Source organism: Cladophialophora psammophila, assembly GCF_000585535.1.
Source record: "Cladophialophora psammophila CBS 110553 chromosome Unknown aczJe-supercont1.18, whole genome shotgun sequence".
Taxonomy (NCBI): domain Eukaryota; kingdom Fungi; phylum Ascomycota; class Eurotiomycetes; order Chaetothyriales; family Herpotrichiellaceae; genus Cladophialophora; species Cladophialophora psammophila.
In genome coordinates, this window is record NW_006912939.1 from 233980 (window position 1) to 253534 (window position 19555).

The 19555-nt window shown below is 49.7% G+C and overlaps 10 protein-coding genes across 10 annotated transcripts; 5 read left to right on the forward strand and 5 right to left on the reverse strand.

Moving 5' to 3' along the window:
• Positions 1-354: 354 nt before the first annotated feature.
• A1O5_09998 (uncharacterized protein) lies at positions 355-1427 on the reverse strand (the record flags this gene model as incomplete). Its single annotated transcript, XM_007750576.1, has 3 exons — positions 355-624; positions 816-1010; positions 1065-1427. The coding sequence occupies 3 exons, from the start codon at positions 1425-1427 to the stop codon at positions 355-357; spliced, it is 828 nt and encodes a 275-aa protein (XP_007748766.1).
• A 1864-nt stretch (positions 1428-3291) lies between these two features.
• On the forward strand, positions 3292-4383 carry A1O5_09999 (uncharacterized protein; the record flags this gene model as incomplete). Its single annotated transcript, XM_007750577.1, has 4 exons — positions 3292-3848; positions 3900-3981; positions 4064-4209; positions 4278-4383. 4 exons carry the CDS (start codon positions 3292-3294, stop codon positions 4381-4383), a joined length of 891 nt encoding a protein of 296 aa, XP_007748767.1.
• Positions 4384-5655: 1272 nt separating this feature from the next.
• A1O5_10000 (uncharacterized protein) lies at positions 5656-7273 on the forward strand (the record flags this gene model as incomplete). The annotated part of the gene is made up of 2 exons (XM_007750578.1): positions 5656-6440; positions 6553-7273. The coding sequence occupies 2 exons, from the start codon at positions 5656-5658 to the stop codon at positions 7271-7273; spliced, it is 1506 nt and encodes a 501-aa protein (XP_007748768.1).
• Positions 7274-7514: 241 nt separating this feature from the next.
• Positions 7515-8567, reverse strand: A1O5_10001 (uncharacterized protein; the record flags this gene model as incomplete). The annotated part of the gene is made up of 1 exon (XM_007750579.1): positions 7515-8567. The coding sequence occupies one exon, from the start codon at positions 8565-8567 to the stop codon at positions 7515-7517; it is 1053 nt and encodes a 350-aa protein (XP_007748769.1).
• A 928-nt stretch (positions 8568-9495) lies between these two features.
• Positions 9496-10043, forward strand: A1O5_10002 (uncharacterized protein; the record flags this gene model as incomplete). The annotated part of the gene is made up of 3 exons (XM_007750580.1): positions 9496-9685; positions 9743-9966; positions 10038-10043. 3 exons carry the CDS (start codon positions 9496-9498, stop codon positions 10041-10043), a joined length of 420 nt encoding a protein of 139 aa, XP_007748770.1.
• Positions 10044-10748: 705 nt separating this feature from the next.
• On the forward strand, positions 10749-11078 carry A1O5_10003 (uncharacterized protein; the record flags this gene model as incomplete). The annotated part of the gene is made up of 1 exon (XM_007750581.1): positions 10749-11078. The coding sequence occupies one exon, from the start codon at positions 10749-10751 to the stop codon at positions 11076-11078; it is 330 nt and encodes a 109-aa protein (XP_007748771.1).
• Positions 11079-11355: 277 nt separating this feature from the next.
• On the reverse strand, positions 11356-13032 carry A1O5_10004 (uncharacterized protein; the record flags this gene model as incomplete). Its single annotated transcript, XM_007750582.1, has 3 exons — positions 11356-12672; positions 12731-12841; positions 12898-13032. 3 exons carry the CDS (start codon positions 13030-13032, stop codon positions 11356-11358), a joined length of 1563 nt encoding a protein of 520 aa, XP_007748772.1.
• A 489-nt stretch (positions 13033-13521) lies between these two features.
• Positions 13522-14586, reverse strand: A1O5_10005 (uncharacterized protein; the record flags this gene model as incomplete). Its single annotated transcript, XM_007750583.1, has 3 exons — positions 13522-13693; positions 13752-13932; positions 13980-14586. The coding sequence occupies 3 exons, from the start codon at positions 14584-14586 to the stop codon at positions 13522-13524; spliced, it is 960 nt and encodes a 319-aa protein (XP_007748773.1).
• Positions 14587-16265: 1679 nt separating this feature from the next.
• On the forward strand, positions 16266-17588 carry A1O5_10006 (uncharacterized protein; the record flags this gene model as incomplete). The annotated part of the gene is made up of 1 exon (XM_007750584.1): positions 16266-17588. The coding sequence occupies one exon, from the start codon at positions 16266-16268 to the stop codon at positions 17586-17588; it is 1323 nt and encodes a 440-aa protein (XP_007748774.1).
• Positions 17589-17824: 236 nt separating this feature from the next.
• Positions 17825-19507, reverse strand: A1O5_10007 (uncharacterized protein; the record flags this gene model as incomplete). The annotated part of the gene is made up of 1 exon (XM_007750585.1): positions 17825-19507. One exon carries the CDS (start codon positions 19505-19507, stop codon positions 17825-17827), a length of 1683 nt encoding a protein of 560 aa, XP_007748775.1.
• Positions 19508-19555: the final 48 nt, after the last annotated feature.

Consider the following 19555-nt stretch of genomic DNA (forward strand, 5'->3'; position numbering starts at 1 on the left):
TTGGCGATCAAATCAGAAATCCCTCATTACCATAAAATCGTGCCTGCTAGGCTTGTTGGCATGGTAACAACGCTATCGGCAAATGCAGTATGAACATGCACTTGGCTTCTACCAACGAGGTAAGAACCACGAGTAAAACCTGCACATGTTGTACTTGCTAATGGCGTGATTCTTCCCAAGTGCCATGCTTTTGGAAGTGTGCCAGTGTTTCGCATCATGCTATGACCTCATTCCAATGAGCATGGAGTTTCATAATTGAAGAAAACTTGCTGCAGTGGCGGCTTCGCCCTTCTCTTAGCACCGTCTTGTCTCGACATGACCGTATGCGTCCACTCCTGCAGAATTGTTGGCAGGTCAATTGGGACTGAGAGCCACTTTCCACTGTGGAGCCTCGACATCCCCTCTTCCTGTCATGAAGCGAATGCTGCTTTGCAGGATTTTGCGCACAATTTCGATTTCATCTTCATCCCTCGGTCCGTATATCATAAGGTATGTGTCACCAACGTGAGCATTCTCAAAATTGACCATTGACGTCTTGGGTTTTGACAGCCGATGCCTTTCACCCCAGCCCTTCTCGATAATGAGTCGAGCATCGGCTGGAGAAAGATATAGATGGATTGAGTACTAATGAGCTCTCAAGGTTGGTATTAGCGATGTGGGGAGAAACAAACAGCGGCCTATATCGGGTGGGTTGATGTTGCTGGGATTTGGGCTGTGGCAAAACAGCGAAGAGATTGGGAGTGGGGAGAGGTAAGGAGATGGGAACACGTCTCCCTCAGCACAAGTGGAAGCTTGTAGAGGCCTTCGCTACTTACATCAGGATGGACATGCCCACATTCGCCGCGGGCAGTGTAAGCCGTCTGGGGCGGTTTTGGAGCTGCCGAGTCCGCATTCAAGAGAACCTCCTCGCGCACGAAAAGTGCAGGATTATGTTTTTCATACAGCGAAAGGCGTTCTTCTAAGAGTTCGCTATTCTGTGTAACGGCATTTTTGAACAAGTTCGTGATGTACTGGAAATCAATTAGTGGCCTAACCACTGATTTTTCCACCCAAACTATTCATACCTGTTTCATCTCCTCAGGTGGATGCTGTGAGAGCTGACGATGCGGGATGATTCCCCCAACAGCTGCGCGGTCGCCCTTTCGCTCGGGTAAATTCTTAATATCTTCATGGGCGCCCTCTGTGGGATAATCCGCGACCTGGGTTGCGCCGCGTTTAGAAAGAGCAAACAGTCGGAGCATGCTCACCCAAGCCCAGCCCTTGACATTGTAGGATGCTCCGCCAGGGCCAAGAGCCAAGAATGCATGATAGTCTCGAATACACCAGATGACGGCGCTCAATGCTAAGGTCGAAATCCCCGTCAGCGCGGCTGCATTCAAGGCGCGGTCTCGAGATGGAAGGTGAGGAAGACGCGTGAGGCGATCCATTTGGATTTCTGCAAGTTGGATGATGCTATCAGCGAGATGTACAAGTATACAAGTATTTCCTATACAAGACTCGATGACAACAGGTCGGAAGGGCTTAATGTAGATGGTTTTGTCGAAAGATGAAGGTTCAGGCGTTCCAAGTCTCGGTGGCTCCTCGGCTCGGTCACCTGCCGCTCAGAGGAGGTGACGAGTATCTACTGGGTAGGTTACTCGAGAACGAAAAGCCTAGTTGCCAAATGCGGTTTAATCCTAGCGAGTGAGCGAAGGCCGCTTTAACCTCAGCTTTGACAAAGCCTTTACTTAAGCACTCCTTGAGCAAATACACTAGGGGCCTAATCTGGCCTCCCAGCGATCGGATATACCTGGCTCTCGGCTAGGCATCTGCTTCAGACGGGCGTCAGGAATCTGGTGTCGTATCGGTGAATGTGGGAGGGCGAGGAAGAGGAACAACAACAAGAACAAGAGTGAACCACCGCAATAGTGGGGTTGGCTGTAACAGCACAAGGTGAGCTAGCTATCTAGCGGTCTACGTGGTTAAGCTGTCTATAACGAGACTAAGAAGGAGAGAAAGAGTGAAGAGGCGAGACTAACTAGTCGGCTATACTAAGTAATGCCTCGGTGCACCCTCCACTAAGTAATCGAATTCTACTGTAGATCGATTATATGATAACCTTCCCCCCTTTCCCATTTAACTTCGCTCTTCTTAGTGAAACGAACGAAACTATTGTAACAAGGCAAAGTGGCTGTGCTGTGTTGGGCTGGTAGAGTGGCAGCAGGGGAGAGTTGTCTTGTCAGCGTCAACCAGAAAAGCGGTCTCGATTCCCGACCTGCTGGACAGGCCTCTGTGCGTTGTTGCACGTGCACGCCGAACCCTGAAGTGCTCTGTTACAATAGAAGTGCGAGGGATATCAATATGCGCCGAGATTTCGTGTATCGATTTTCTAGGTAGATGAAGTCCGTACACCATTCTACGCTCCAATTCAGAATATTCACGACTCTTAGGCATTCCTGCAGATAAATACAGGGTAATTGAGACATCATGGTTAAAGAAAATTAATGGTTGAGTGGTTGCGGCTACAAATTCAAAGGGGTGGAAAATTAGTGAGGTGGGCGTATATCTTTACTAGGATGCTATACAACAATTCCTCGAAGCCTAAAACTCAGCCAATAGTATTCTCTTTCATTGCCTCCGCCTTCGAAAAAGCGATTGCGTTGCTCAAGCAGCGTGCCCATGGTAGTAGAAGTTGCCCATCTCCTCCAGCTGGTCAAAAACCCACGACGGCTGGAGAAAGAGCACTTCTTGGTGTGACGCAGGAGATATCTGCCATAAAAAAAATGCGACGAGCACCGCCTTTCCACGAGTCTTTGATCCACCTTGATGTTCGATCGTGTGCTGGGGAAAACCTCGTGCAAGGATTGAACGTTTGTGTGATGCCGCACAGCATTGCACTCATCAGAGCAACGCGCCGGATTCATGGCATATGAGGCATTACTGGCACCCATTTGGAAACTCAAGTCGGTTTCCTGGTAGAGAAAAAAAAATTACGGAGTGGAAGCAAGGGCAGAACGACGGACGACAGACAGTGTCCAAGAAATCCACAAATCCTGAATTCTATACTTGTGCCAACTCCGTCCATATTCCCGATCTCGTGATTTGTGTCAACCACTGCGCTCAAAAGTTCAAGCCAGTCAAACCTTCTTCTGAGATCCAACAATCGTTAAGAGACGTGGGCCGCCCAAACCAAATTACGAGACTTGAGCTCTACTGCTATGACGCTCACAGAGATGGCAATATATTAGATCCGCTGCTGTCCTTCAAGGACCTACGTTGTCACCACAGGGGAAATTGAATGCAATCACCAAAATGGCTCGACCAGCGGACTCGGATGATCCGTATGGCTCAACATTCGTCGCTACCCTCCACAATGACACATACCCCTTCATCAAGCCAGAGAATGGTAGTCCCTCGAATATCAAGGTCCTCGTCACGGGCACCAGCAAGGGCATCGGAAAAGCCACTGTTAAGTCATTCGCGCGAGCGGGTGCTTCAGCTATAGCCCTGCTTGCACGCTCAAACCTCGACGAAGTGGCAAATGAGGTGCTACAGGCAGCGAAGCAAGCTGGCAACAAAGCGCCGAAGATATTGAAGCTCCAGGCCGATTTAACAGATGCAGCCGCTGTTGAACAAGCCATGAAGACTGTGGAACGCGAATTCGGTTCTCTCGACGTGCTGGTGGACAATGCGAGCCGACTTGAGAACTGGGTCCCTCTCGCCGAGATGAACATCGACGACTGGTGGCTGACATGGGAGCTCAACATCAAGGGGACATTTATTGTCACCCGGGCGGCATTGCCATTACTCCTCAAGAGTGATTTGAAAACGGTGCTGATGGTTACGAGTGCGGGAGCTTTTATCGCCGCGTATGTGCACCTTTTCTTGGAGCTAATCTTTACTAACTCGTTTATGAATAGTCCGGGCGCAAGTGCGTACCAGACCACCAAGCTGGCGCAGATCAAGTTGGTCGATTTCCTAATGGCAGAGTACGGTGATAAAGTGAGTCTCCCAGCACTACAAGCTGAAATTCGTCTAGAGTATCAGCGCAAGACTCGTGCTAGCCGTGCTGACCTTCCTTGAGGGTCTCCTTGCGTTTTCCGCCCACCCAGGTGGAGTGCCTACCGAGACAGCGCTGAACATGCCGGACAACTTTCATTTTTACCTCACTCAGACGGCGGAACTGTCAGCCGATACAATTGTCTGGCTTACAAGAGAGAGGAGGGAGTGGTATGTCGTCCCAATCTGCTTTTCTGCTGTCCAGACCTCGACCAAAAACTAACCACGGAATAAAATAGGCTTGCCGGTCGGTTTGTGTTTGGGCCTCTGGATATGGAGCAGCTCTCCACAAAGAAGGACGAAATCGTGGAAAAGGATTTGCTGAAGCTAAAACTTGTCGTCTGACGACGTCTTGTTGGCCAGCGGCTTCATTGTCTGGGCTTGATAAAGTTCAGCTGGAAAACAGATCACGAGATCGGAATAAGCCTTCATTGTGACTCCAAGAGGACATTGTGGACTCCCGAAGGGGCCCGGGAGGGGGACCCGTCAAACTATGGCTCTGCACCAAGCACTAAGTACAGTCCAACTAACAAGTACAAGTACAAGTACAGAATGGTATGCCAAGGACACCAGATCTTGCGAAGGCCTTCGGGGCTCATTACACCTCACGTGCTCATCCCGCTAGCCTATTATGTCACATTAGGAATTACTGGTATTACGACAGATCAAGAAGAATGTTCACTTTCTGGGAGCGTAAAACTTCTTGCAACGGGCAGCGAGGGGAAATAGTCTCTTGCAAAGCTATCAACACCTGCCAGGAGCAGACTACCCACTGGTCTGCTCATCCACTGGCCCAGAGATGCGAAACTGCACTCCGTCCGAATTACACACGACAGTCTTGCCCCCAGATTTTGTTCCGCCAAGTAGCGGACTTCTCCAGGCAACTTCTACCACTTTCAATGCCCCCAACCTTCTGCTTTCCGCGTCAGCTATTGCGACACAATCTCCTGGCTCCATGGGATGGGCAAGCCAATCACCAGCTGTGAAAATTGTAGGCGCTCTCGCCTGGGATGCAATGCTTCCCGTGCAGAACCCGGGCAGGCATGCTACAACTGTGCGCGTAAAGGAGCCCAATGCTCACTGAAGGGGGGCGCCGGGAGAGGACAGCGAAAGGCCCAAGCTGCCAGAGAAATAACATATGCCCAAGGAAGCGCTCTGGATCCAAGCACAGTGACGTCGGCACTGGTTGTCAATGCCCCTGACAACGCTGGCTTGCCTTCTTCGCCAACGACTGATAGTGATTCACCACAGTCCAATTTTCCACTACCGACATCTCTGTCGGCTCAGTCGGATTATTTGGCAAAGTCTCAACAGGCTCTCAGACTCCATGGTCTCCTTTGGAATGTGTACACATCCGTCCTTGAGCCGCGCATTGGGCTATGGATAGGAGGGGCCGGCTGTCCCTTCATGAGCGCCAGCGCGGTAGGGATTCGTTGTTGATCCTGCTGTGATGATTTGCTGATGAGCTAGGCACCACCGACGACATTGATATCGAGACTGGTAATCAATCTGGACAAAAAGATTACTCGCACTGGTAGCACCGCAAACGGCAATCACGGCATGTGGGGTGGTGCTCCCATTAAAGACGGCGCTGAACCGATTATCAATCGAGCACTCATGTACGCCGTGTACTCTTACTCGGTCCGATGGATCCTCATCAACGACAAACAATATCCAGATACCGAAGCTCGGAGCCAGTTTGCCTCAATGAAGAACAATCTTGCTTGTGGCCTATATCATCAGGCGAGGAAAGACATGTATGCGATCATGTCTTTACCTTCCTATCGATCTGTCCTTGCACTATATCTATTCGCGATCATCCCGAGCTCGATCCATGCTCAGGGTGACAGTTTCAACGATCTATGCCTGGAAGCATCTCTGAGTCATCAGGTCTACCTTCAGACCAGAGCACAAATGCCCTCATCAAGTGGAGACTCGATTGCGAGTCTGCTTGACCGAGGTGCTTTTTCCAGCACGAATATCACCTTAATACAAGAAGACTCACCGCTGGACACCGAAAAGCAGGAATTTCAGTCTATGTCGAGACTGGCCTTCTGGTTTGGAGTCATCTCTGACACAACGAGAGCCTTGACGCGTTGCAGGCCATCAATCATGCTCCCTGGGAATACTGGTGAATCAAAAGTGTGGTCGACTGTCCGGCAACGTACACAATTGTTCGAACCACAATTCGAGTCTCTTCGCGCACAGCCAACACCCTTCACTGATGACCAGGTGGTTGCCGTTCTCCAGCACGCATTCCCGCTCAAAACCTTGGTCTGGGCTGCAATCACTAGGGTCCAAGACGCCCTTGTCCACCAACTCTCTGGCATATCACTTGCCGAAGCTGTCGACAATGCCAGAAAGGAGAGTAATCTTTTTGAACAAACTTTTGGGCAGCTCTTGTGCTTGTGTCAGCGAGATTTTTTGCTCCTGACTCGTACAACTCAGATGGTAAGTCTTTTTAGATTTTGTTTGACCTCATGTCAACCTGGCACGGGACTGATGCTTCTGCAGTATTGGAGTAAGTGAGAGACAAGACAGACGAGACCACGTTATCAGCCCACTAACAGAAGCTCCAGCACTGCTGAATATTCACTTTCAAGTTGGCAATCTAATCTTGGTCGACGCGCTACCGTCAACATTCGTCTTCATTGACCAGAACACCACCCCGTATGACCTACGACTCTGCGCGTGTCGAAGCATTATCATCGCGCTCAATCTCGCCTTACAGACTCGATACCTGGGTACCGACAATGTCGTGCGCCCTAATATCCTCCTTCTCGATCCTTACCCTGACCTCATGGCCAATGCCATCATCCGGACCGGCTCTTCCATTTTCATTCTGTACAACATGCAAAAATTAACCACCGAAAGTGCCCTTACCATGTTTGCGGTCGTCATTTCTGCTCTCGAGGTACTCGCAGAAATATCATATACCGCATCAGCGGCTATTCCACTCCTCAAGCAGCGGTTTGAGGGGTCTGGCATCGATCGAAACGCCATTTTCAACAACGATGTGCTTCATCAGGCCGCGGCTTCGGTGTCGGCTGCTGTCGATAAGGATCTGTTCGACGCAGATGTCCTCCAGCAACTGGAACAGCAGGCCACGGACCACGCATGGATCGATCGCGTGGTGCAGCAATCCGAGGAGAGTCCAGCCCCATTACAACTATCAGAAGAGATGGAGCCAATTGATCTTGAGCTCTTCTCACGAGACTGGACCTTCGACGTATGAACCACATCTCCATACCGAGTATCTATCCTAACTGTGATTAGGATTGCTTTGCCGCTGTTTAATCAGCAGCCTACCCCGAAGATTGTGCACAGCTGATAAAGTTGAGCCGAAGAGAAGAGTGCCATATCTGAATGATAGCCTGATGTTCATGTCATGTTAATACTCTAGCTGGCCTTCTCGATTTTCTTCATTCTAATGGTCTTCCCCCCTTTGTTGACGACGCCATCAAGCCCAGTTCAAATTACTCCTTGGTTTCTTGAATTCGATACACATATTTCACCGCACTCGCCCTCCCTTCCTTCAGTCTACGGAGACCCTCTTCCACACCAGCAAGCCCGCCAGGAATAACCTCATATGGGTGGCCAGTTAACCAACCTTCCTTCAATCCAGCCCCAAACCACCGAGTCCACACAAACCCAAAATCAACCAGATCATCCGGAAATCCAAAGACGCTCGATCCCGTCGTTATTGTCTTGAGCATGCTTGATGGAACCTCCTTGTATTCCTGACCCGGAAGGATAAGGCTGATGTGAGCTTTAGGGTCGAGAACTTTCACGACGTTCTGGTACGTGCCGTTGTCGCTGACCGTATCGAACGCGTACATCAGCGGTTCCCTCTTTTCCAATTCGTTCTTAATTGTCTGCACGAGTTGGTCACTGCCATCGCGATAGTTGGCGACGAGGTCTCCCTTACTCGGGTCGAGCAGGGATCTTGCGTAATCGATGCCTTTGCCAGCAACGCCTATAATAGGGTGAATGTTCGCTCGTTGGAGTAGCTTTATCGCAAACGCTCCCACGGCCGTGGATGCGCCATAAATGAGGACACCTCCTTTTGGCTTGCGCTGTTGGAACTCTTTTGTTGTCAGCCACGGCTCCGGCAGTCCGAGGTAAGCGAAGAGGCCGACTGCGGCTGTCGTTGCTGTGAGCGGAATGGTTACTCCCTCTTCAAAGGAGACATGCTCGGGGAGATGGAACGTATATTTCTCGCCTGCGATGGCATACTCTCCGTACGCACCATGCGAAGTATGCGGCTGATGAAAGGCAGCAACTCTTTGGCCGATTTGGAATTCGGTGACATCAGGCCCGACCGCCTCGACGTATCCTGCGACATCATCGCCTGTGTTTGTTCCAGATGCCTTGGGATCGATGAAGGGGTACTTCCAGTCCTTGGGGTTTGAACCTGCTACGACGACCTTGACGAGGACTTGATTCTTCTCGGGCGTGGGGACGGGGATCTGTACGATCTTGACTTCAATGTCGTCATTACCCTTTCTGTAGACGTGAGCCGACTTCATTGTGCTGGGAGTCATCGTGTACCGTGTGTTGTCTGTTGTCTGAATTATGGCAATAGTAAGGTCCGTGATTTGTGATTAGGAGGGCGCTTCATAAGCTTCGATCAGGGGCCCCGGGAGATACGTGTTGGTGATCGGATCCCAGCCCTTCGAGGCCCTTTTGAGGACAACGAGTTGCGGAGCTTACATCATTCATTCCGGAAGTACATTCTTCGCATAGGAAGGCTTAGGCCTCTCTTACCACAACGAGGCAAAAACTGGCGAATGTTGATGAGACCCATGCGTTCTCGCTATGGTTCTGCAATTGACAGTCATGGACCATCCATCGCGTGGTCGGAGTTAAGACGCCATTGAAGTTTCGGAGATGTTCACCCTTAGAGAAGCATATCCGTCATGCATTCGTCGTAAGTTCTGGTGTGAACCATGATTCTCAGCACAGGGGAACAAGAGGCACCTGTTCAAGTTTCTCGGGTTCCGGCAAACTTTCTGCCCGAACGAGCACAACGACCATCTTCGGGGATGGGGATCACGGGATCGGGACTCAACCTCAAAGACCGACTTTTGCAAGCTAAGAGAGGCACCCCATGGGGTGGTTAGTCGCTGTGGGACTGCCCACAGACCCGCCCACATCCTTTTCGCTAACCCAGACTTTTCGCATACATTTATAACCGTGGCCAAACAGCATCGGCCGAGCTTTGGGAGGAAGTTTCTTAAAGCCCTCCTCGACGGGATGACTCTGAGCCACCGGGTGGAAAGATTTTTGCGGCGAATCTGTGCCGATCTATGCCCGTCTCCCTATGTGAGACTCCAGACGGAGTCTGAGCTGCGCACATTGAAAAGAGTCAAGCTCGGCCAGATATTTGGCGTCCGCGATCTCGCAAATTTCCTCGTCCTCATCAGCTGATCTATGCTCCGCAGTCTACTCGACATGATGGCAACCACGAATGGCACAATCTCTTGGCCTGACTCGGTCGTGCCTGAGCGGACCCGAAAATTTCTCCAAAAATTCTTCAAGCTCCTCGACGCCGATTCAGAAGAGTTTGCGGAAGCGTATGGCGGGTTGTTCGCAGAAGACGCAGTTTATATCATGTCGCAAATCCCTGCGATCAAGGGCCGTAAAGGTAGGGCAAGAATTCGCACGACGCACCTCCGAGAGTACATTCTAACCTGGCGAGCAGCGATAGCGGAGCAACGTGCTTGGGGCTGGAGAACCTGGCCGGGGCTGAGACATGAAATACGGCAGATATATTTGGGGGACAGGGAAGGTCTGGACATAATTAGTCTTGGAAAATTCACTATTGTCCCAGCGGATGGAAAGCTGAGAGAAGGAGGCTCAGCGGCACATTTTAAACTCGTGGACAAGGATGGCCAGCTACTGATCCACCATCTTGAGATATTCTCTGTAAGTTGCCTTGTGGCTCACGGGTATGCTTAAGCTGACAGATGGGCAAAAGGATCCAGCTCCTATCATAGACTTGATGCCTAAGCCATAATCCAGCAGACGATATAATATTATATCATCTGTACATTGGTGGTTTTAGTACTCGGGGACGGCTGCAAAATTGTTCGAAGTCGGATTTTAGCTCTCAAGAATACATCGCAAGGTCGACTGAGGTTGCAGACTTTGCAAGAAGTGTTGCTGCCTCCACTCTGTTGAAATGAATAGTGTTTCCTTGCGCATTTATCTAGTCTTGCATCCTAAACTCATAAAGACTGGAAAAGTCGTCGCCACTGACAAAGAGATTACTACAGCAATCCATGTCAGGCTCAGCCGAAGGGCGTTCAATTTCCTTTGTGTCGGTTGTGAATCCGGTTCCTATCTGTCGGCAACCAGAAGAATACGACTTCATAGGATGTCTGCATGTGATCGGTTAATCAGAAACAACGGATTTGAAAGTGCTACGTCAGTCTAGAGACTATTCTCCGTCAAGCTTGGCCGTGGAATGCAACCAGAAACAACCGTTGACCGCGTTCTGGCGCCGGCATATTCTATTAAAAACCTGCCATGCTTAATAGATCGTGGACGTGATATTTGCAGCTCAATGCTCTGGCCAGAAAACTTCCCTCCACCGCCATCCGGGAACAAAATCTACGCCAACTAGGCCCAGATCATCTGCCACTCAATACTTTAGATTCAGTTATCCTGGTCATTCTCATTTTGACGAGTGCATCTGTCATTTCAACATGCCTCACCACATCTGCGCTTTCTATCCCAACGATCACGATCTCAAACTCGACACATCCTACTATATCAAAACACATATGCCTCTCGTCCAAGAGAAATTCGGCCCGTACGGTCTCAAGGGATGGGAAGTCACAAAATTTGGCCCCAATGCGGACGGCACAAAGCCCTCGTACGCCTTGCAGACGCTGCTTATCTGGGACAATGCCGAGTGCGTGAAGAGGGCCATGGTCTCCCCCGAGGCAGCCATCGTGTTTGGAGACGTTGTCAATTTTTGCAACAAGCAGCCTATAGCTATGGGAGGCGATGTTCTTGGGTCAACGAGGGTATAGTCGTCGAGCCTTTTGTTGGCTCCCGTGGTCTTCAAAGCGTCTGGTCAGATATTCTCCTTGACGCTCCATCAGCTTGAAATGTGAGAAGTCAGAAGGAGTTGCATCAATAGTGTAATCGCAGCTATCTGTGCAATACCTGATGAATGCTAAATGCCTCGAATTGCAGTTGTTTAGACGCTCTGTGGAAGACATCTATGAGCGCCTGTTTTTGATGGGGATTCACTCAATATATCGACTGTGTTAATAAGGCAGTTTGACCAGTTCCAAGAAGGACGATTCAGTCTTGTCGACTCAGAACCTCCACATCCACCAGCAATCGTTTTCCTCGAGATGCCATGGCAAATCGATCCTCCATCTCCATGTCCCATTGCGTCATGCTGGAATTGAGACCGAGCTTCAGGCTATTGAATATCTTTGCAGTGGCCAGATAGAGCTCTGCTTTGGCCAGGTTCTGGCCAATGCAATTTCTCGGTCCCGCGGAAAAAGGTGTCAGAGCCGCGTTCATTTCTTTCAACTTATCCTGGTCATTGATCAGCCATCGATCTGGGATGAAGTCGTCCGGCTGGTGGAAAACGCTCGAGTCTCGTTGGTGCACAAAGTTCTGCATGCCAACATACGTGCCTGCTGGTAGAATATGTTTGTCAATCGTCATTGCGCGGTCCAAGACTCGTGGGAGGGTGGAGATAATGGCCGGATAGAGGCGCATTGTTTCTTTGATGATGGCGCTGAGTAGAGGTAAATCCTGGACTCCCTTTATTGTGACATCCTTGACACCTCGAAGCTCTTGTCGCAGTCGGTCTTGAATAGGAGCATTTCGGGCCAACGAGTAAGTCAAATAAATCAAGGTCGTGGATGTTGTCCCGCTGCCCGCAAAAGTCAACCCCATAAGCTCCTCGATAATTTCCTGCTGATTCAGCTTTCGGTGCAGAAACGTATCCTCGTGCTTCACCATTGGTGTCACCGTGAATCTTTCCGCCGCGTCAGCATCCATCTCGTTTTTCTGAAATTCTTCGGATAGCTGTTGTGTCATCTTTTCCCATAAATCCCATTGCCGAAAGCAATGTCCCAAGAAGCCAGGCATGTAAATACCTCTGGATCTGGTAATAAAAGGTAGCGCGGTTTTTACTTGTCCTGCGACCCCCGTGCACTCAATCGCCTTCAACAAGGCCAACGAGTCGCCATTGACAGACTCTCCGTAGTGTCGATTAAACGCGCTACCTAGGATGACTTCCAAGCTGAAAAGACCACAGAGTGGATAGACATCCGTGGTAGGGCTCGAGGAGGGTTCATTGGCATTTTTCATAATTCTTTTTACAAGAACGTCAGCTTTCTCAGCAATGAAGGACTCGTTTGCAAGTATCGATTGTTGAGAGTACGAGACATTCTGTAGCTTTCGGCGAGCGGCATGCGCTTCTTTGTTACGGAATGTGAAGAGGTTTTCGTGACCTGTAAGTCTCGTGTCCTTGTAAAAATGCTCTGTTTTGGTCGTGTTCCGGCTGTAGATGTCTCGATATGCGGTCCAGCCCGACAAGGAGACTTCATTCGGACCCACTCGAACAACAGCACCATATCTTTGGTGCAGTGCACGTAGTCTCTGGTGGGCCCCACGGTCAGTCATGCGAGCTTTGAAATGAAAACTGCTTGGAGCTTACATGGGCACGCTGAAGACTCGCCTGGGCGGGCACCAGGTACCATTCGACCGTTTTAGCTAGCAGAGGTCCGGGTATTCCGGATAGAGGATGGAAGAAGACTCGGTATATGGCCTTCCGACTTGTGCGTTAGTCCATAGTAGCTTCGTGGGTAATCATGCGTGTATCACCTTGACAACAAACTTCCCAAGAAAGATCAGGCCGAAGAGGCCAAATAGCAACCGGAACAATCCAATGTCAGTACGTTCACTGACAATGGGGCGGAGGGTACTCATCAATAACTTTTGACCTTGTTCGAGTTTCATGGCTGATATTCACTTTGTGAGCAATGCTTTGTTTTGTGTTCATCGGTCGAGGATGTAGATAGACATGCTTCTTCTCCACGTCTTTATCTATACTAGTTATATCACATTATTCCATGTCGTTGATGAGGCTGGCCATCGCACAGACAAGTGCCTTGAGGAGAGACCTCACTAGGATCTACAAACCGATCACGAGATCTCATTCAGTTTCCGATATGGTAGAGGACGAATTCACCAGACAGGTACGCCGCCTCGCGACTATGGTGGGTGAATTGTGAGTACACCGTGTTGCTTAAAGGGCTTTCACTCTGAGAAGACTGTTCCTACAGCTTTCGGGACTGTTTTATAGCCCTGGTGAAAAAATGGTAATGACTTTGATTACTCCAAAGGTCTTGAAATTCTTAGGAGTAACTGTGCCTGTACTTTACCCGTCCGAATCTGCAACGAAAGAGAAAGAAAAAAAGGTCTATCTTAGCTGGGCAACAGGAAATATCAATTCTTCTCTGTCCTCTTCTCCCAAGCAAAGGATGCTCCACCGAGACTCCCAGGCTTTGTCTGTCGCATGTAATCTTCAATCGTGACTGGTGTGATCTCTGGATACATTTCGTTGTCGTACTTTGGGCCCATGAACGATTTTCCCGAAAGTTGAAAGTAATGATACCAACTGGCGTGGTCTTCAGTACTCTATGCTCTTCGACCTCAGTGCAATGGGTGATACTCACTAGAACACGTACTTATAGAAATCTGCACCATATTTTCCCCTCTCTTCAATCATCCTTGTATGTAATTCAGCCAGAGACCCATGACCCACTAAATTTGGCTTGATGTGATAGGCTTTCTGAAAGATTTGGGAGATTTCGAGCGTGCTTTTGACGTCGCCGACAACTGTCAAAATAGTAAGCCCTTCGCTTTCCCGGATTCAAATCCTTTCAACTTGCATCTTAAGACACCAGCAGCGCTTTGGTCCAGACACACGGCAGCAGTATACTCGGCTGAGTTGGCATATGTTGTACATTCCCATTTCTCGTCGCCGGTGCCCCAGTAACTGAAAGTAAATGATTTGGAGTCGTAGATTCCGAAAAATGGTGCGAAAATAACATCAGTGAATCCGCCGACCAGGATATGTACACCCTTGATGGCCGTCTTAGTGTCAAGATATGCCTTGATGCGTTGGCACGGCTCTTTGGAGAAAAGAGCCCCCATTTCAAGTTTCGTCCAATCTGTCGACCAGTCCGACGCAACGTAGCGTGGGACATTTTGCTCCTCGGCGATATCAATAAGCAGCTTCTGCCCGTCAATCATGAGGTGATCATCCCCAAGGTAGCAGCAAACTATAACACTACATCCACGCACGAACTGTCGAATGTTGTCGACCTCGAAAGCATCGCCTTGGATCAATTCCAGGTTCTGTGCGGAAGATAGCGCTTTCGGGACTTTTGACGGACTTCGCGCAAGACCTTTGATCTTGATTTTGGGATCTCTTTCGAGCAGACAGGACGCCAGAAGGAGGGCAAATTTTCCGGAGATGCCAGCTATGCCGACCGTTAAGGAAGACATGGTCGGACAGCGTTGAAAGGGGGTAATGAGCAATAAGCAAAGACACTTGAGCTTCTTCGTGAAGAGATTTGATGTGAAATAAGAAACAAGGCGCTCACCCACAACGCAGTGACTTGGTATGCGTAGTCCATGACCTTTTGCTGTCGATCTTGTCAGTGGCATTTGGAATTCCAGGGTTGAGCTGGATTTGAAATAGCGCGGACGAAACGGACATCACGCGATCGGCATACTGTGGCCCACGCCAGATCCAAGACCCACGATCTCCACAGCTAGAACAGAACTTTCACAGAAGATTTTGTACTCTTTGTCTGTAGGCGAAAAGATCGCTCACAGGCATAGTTGGCGAATAAGCCAGCCTGGATTAGCCGTGGCGGATCAGGTAGCATTATGGAAGACGAGACGATGGTTGAATTTTCCGCTGATCTACGTGCTCTCTACCACGCTGAGCTGCCACCATCCATGGGAATATTCGCTCCCGTGATGTAGGAACTCTCATCAGATGCCAAAAAAGAGTGCGGTTGTCGCGACTTCCTCAGGCTTGCCAGGGTGTCCGAGCATAATCTTCGTAGTTATGGTTTCCAGCCATTTCGGGTCTTCCATCGGGGCTCTGGTCACATTGGTCTGGAGGAGGCCAGGAGAGACAGTATTTGCCCGAATACCATCTCTGTGCCTCTCCATCGTAAATTGCCGCCCTGGCACTACCACGGCTGCTTTTGCAACTCGGTGTGCAACGCCGGGAAAGTCTGGACCTGGGATTATGCCGTTGAAAGATCCAGTTGAGATGATCGTTGAGGTATGGCCACGCCGCCCGGGTCAACAGCATCACGAAATTAAGCTCCCGGTTGCTTGTGTTGTACCAAATGTTGTCGGGAAGATCATCTACCCAGGCGAAATATGCGGCGGCACCGTTGTTGAAAAGGACATCCAGCCGGCCGTACTTCCTATGGTAAAATCCCCAAGTCGTTGACAATTATCAACCTTGGCTATGTCACAAAAGGACAGAGATTCCACCTTGCCACCAGCACTGCGCAGCAGGTACGAGGTCTGAATATCTGCCTTCTCGTTGACATCACAGCCAACTACCTTTGTGCCTTCACTGGCAAACGAGAGTGCTGCCGTTCGCCCCATACTCGTTCTAGTGCCTGTAATAAGACAGACCTTGTTCTCGAGACGAACCCCTCTGGCAGCTTGCTGCTCCTGTATCGCTGATGCTTGGTGTCGAGGTTTTTTCGTCAACATACCCCACCCCGCTTTTATGAAATGGCATCCTAGCCATCGTCGGAATCAATTTGAGAATCTTGGCATTTTCCCGAGCAGCATGAGTTCACCGGGCCTCAAGCTAATATGAAGCTAATACTTGTAGACGTCTTAGGCGCAGTCTGCTTGAAACTGTGAATCGAGATCAGGTGATCGCCTTCTCTCGGCTTTGACTGTCTGTGGCTAGAGACCTTATTTGTCTAGGCCTTCTGGACCCACCCTACCAGATCTGGAAAGCAGTTACAGAGAGTGGCATAGGAAGACCGCAATCTTGCACTTTCCAGTCGTACCATCAACGTGTCAGTCCACTGGGGCCTCGTCGACTCTGTGCCTGGCTACGACTATGATGTACAGGATATAATGAGGATTGACAATCGTTGTTATGCCCTTCACCCATATTCTAGCTAGTGCCCAACAACAAAATGACAGACTTTCCTCTGACGGTGTCAACGACCGGAGTCTACCACGTTCCGGAGGTATCAAAAGACTCTGCAGAGCGGACTGCTTCCCTGCTTCGGGCAAATCATGCTGCATTCCACGTGTTCTTCAATTTCAAGGGCTACCACAATCACCAAGTCCACTATCTCCTGACAGCCTACGCGCTGGGAGCCAACCCCGCTCAATTGCAAACTGCATTCGACACTAATATCAGCTATCAACGGCCACGAATTCCTGTTGATGAATCGATAGTGAGAAAACTCTCTAATGAGAGATTCTTCAAGTCTTTGGTCGGAAATGACACCTATTTCAACGACTATACCGCCTTCTTTCAATGCAAATTTGAAGCGGAAGGCTGGCAGAAGGTCGTCAATGATTATCTCTTCTCTCGAACGGAGCTTGCAGACGACTTATTGGTACGACTTCATGCCGGTATCATTCATCCTCTCATCCATTTTGGATTCGGAATCGAATTCCAGCAGCCTCCCATCATTGCCGAAGCATTGGCTCAAGCAGTTTGCCACAATAACTTCTTTGGGCCATTTCTTCTTCAAGCTGAGCAGCTGGCAAAAGGCCGAACAAATGAAGAGTGCCCACCATTGTTGGATCTTATGAAAGAAATCAGGGAAGACCCATCCCTCTACGACAAGAATTATTGGGATGGCGGCGACAGCTTGCTTGACAAAATTCTTGCAGATGCTCCTCAGAGAGTCATAGAGATAGCATCCAAATGGCGAGTCGACGTGCAAGATCTCGACTTGAGAACGGCCGAGATGATGAATGTCAACGCATGGATGGCGGGCGCCGCGCAGAGGCACGACAAGGAGGTCAAGCTTGACTTCTTCTTCATCCACTCGGTCAACTGTTCAATATTCTTTTCGGCAATCAATGCACAGCCATGGCTAAGTGATGAAAATAAAGCTCGATTGCTCGAATGGAAGGTGAGGATGGACATCCTCCAGTATGCTTCACGACTGGCTCCTGAGCTTCACAACGAAGAAGTCGTCAATTACAAGCCACGCGAAAGTGGCAGGTCCTGGGCCTCAATTATCGAGACTACCAACAGCATCACCTATGACGACGGTCATATTTCCAAGTTGGTTCGCGCTTTGGCTCACGGCTCCAAAGTATGTAATCCTTACGAAGAGAGACAGGAGTTGTCCGCAAGATTTCCACTCAAGGCCGCTGGTTGGTTACAAATTGCGAATATGGCAATTGATACGACAAATGCTCCTACGGTACCGGCTCGCTGGGTCCGAGGTGCGGGAGATGTTAAAAACTGGGAGAGTTTTGGAAGCAGGTTGTGAGATTGCTGAGTGAGATTGGGCTCCGTGATTGCATCTTACCAACAGCTTGCAAACCGTCATGGCAATCATCTGTACTTGCTTGTCGCAAAATGTTTTCCTTTCCCTCCATAGTTACACGTAAGAGGGATGACAGTAAGCGTGTCATGCACAGTATGCACCATATTAAATCATGAGAACATAAATCAACAAGTTTATTTTGTCTATGAAGCTAGCACTCTCATCCCACTTCATCCTTCTTAAGGGTCAATAATTGGCGTAACTAGATAGGAGTCAAATACACTGCCAGTATGAATGACATGTCTGCCCTTGTTGACCGAATTCTCATGTTTCATGGACGGGCCGACACCATCGTTGCTAAAGGCGTCGGTGCCTTGAATCGTAACCTTCAAGGACTCCCCCTCCAGAAAGCGAGTGCTACTGGCAACTATCTCCACGTCAACAGGGACGATCTCGCCTGGTCTGAGGAGTAATTTCCGCTGATGTTTCATCCATGGTCGATTATGGTGGGTAAAGGATGGGTCCAGTTCTCGATGGCTGGCCCGCAGCCAGCCTAGTGCTAGAGGTCCGTCGTCGAACATGGAAAAGGCCACGAAGGGAAGTGTTTCGCCCTTTTCGTCCAATTTGTCAAGTCGGACAAACAGATCTAGGTCGTCGCTTTCAGTGGTAGAGACCCATAATCTCAATCTCATACTCCCGGTAAGCTCGGTCTCCTGCTTGAAGGTATAGGTGAACTGAGCATTTTCTTCTGTGGTTGAGTCGTAGGAAACGCTGGAGAGATCAGCCGGGAGTTCATCTTTCAACTCGTTTGAAGCGCTGTCCAGGTATTTCATCGCAAATCGTGTGCGCTTCAGTGGCCACTCCTGTTCGTCGCGCCAATGTCCCTGATAGAATTGATCCCGTATTTCTATGTACACAGGCGGCCATTCATCCACCTCGCTGGGTTCGTCCTTGAGGAATTTACGATAGAAAGCCTCTTGTCGGGCCAGACTGGACTCTTGATAGAAATACTGCCATTTCTTTCGGCCATGGACCTCTAACCACTTTTGCTTCGAACTGATGTATGTGAACCCGTTCAATGCTCCCCTCGTATGGAGTCCATGGTCGCCCCAGTCGATGACGATATATGCCGGTACTTTAATTGCCGGTAAATCTGTGGCTCGCTTGGATTGGTTGTAGTCGTCCATCAGTTCATGTGTCTGGTTGGACAGATACCAATTTTCAGTCTTTTCGGCAGAGAATTGGCACGACCAATCCGAGAAATGCAGGAACTTGGTCTCTGGGATGCCGCCAGGATGGGTGTGGTCTCTGTAGGCGTCTGTGTATCCTTCCCAGGGGTTGATACAAGAAAGATGCGGTGGATTCAGCTGGGCGATTCGCCACTGAACAATGGCAAGATAGGACACACCACAAAGACCAACGCGCCCGTTCGACCATGGTTGGCTCGCAATCCACTCGATTACGTCGTAGCCATCATAGGCAATTTGAGGGCTCAAGATCTCAAGTGTGCCTTCCGAGCCCCAAGATCCGCGACTGTCGCCGTTGAGAACCACATAACCACGCTTGGTCCAGTAGAGAGGGTCACAGCCTTCCCAAACGGCATGACGCGACACAGTCCCTTTAGGAACGCCTGACCCAGGAAAGAGATCAAATGTTTTCGGTCCATGCTTGCCATATGGAGACCAGGTCATCAACGTTGGAAGTTTGCTGCCGGTCAACGTTTTGGCGCGAAAGATATCGGCGTAAATCTTGACACCATCTCGCATGGGCACCGCCACGTCTCGAATAATTTCCATTCCATCGATATGCTCGACTAAATTTGGCCGTAATCCAGGGTATTTGCCCTCCTTGGGATTCACTGCTTCTTTTCGAATGAGGCCAACGGCGTCGGGGTCAAACCATTTTGGTGTTTGCGGGTACATCATGGCTGATTGGGGCATTGCTTTCAGATAAACTTGCAATTCAGAGTA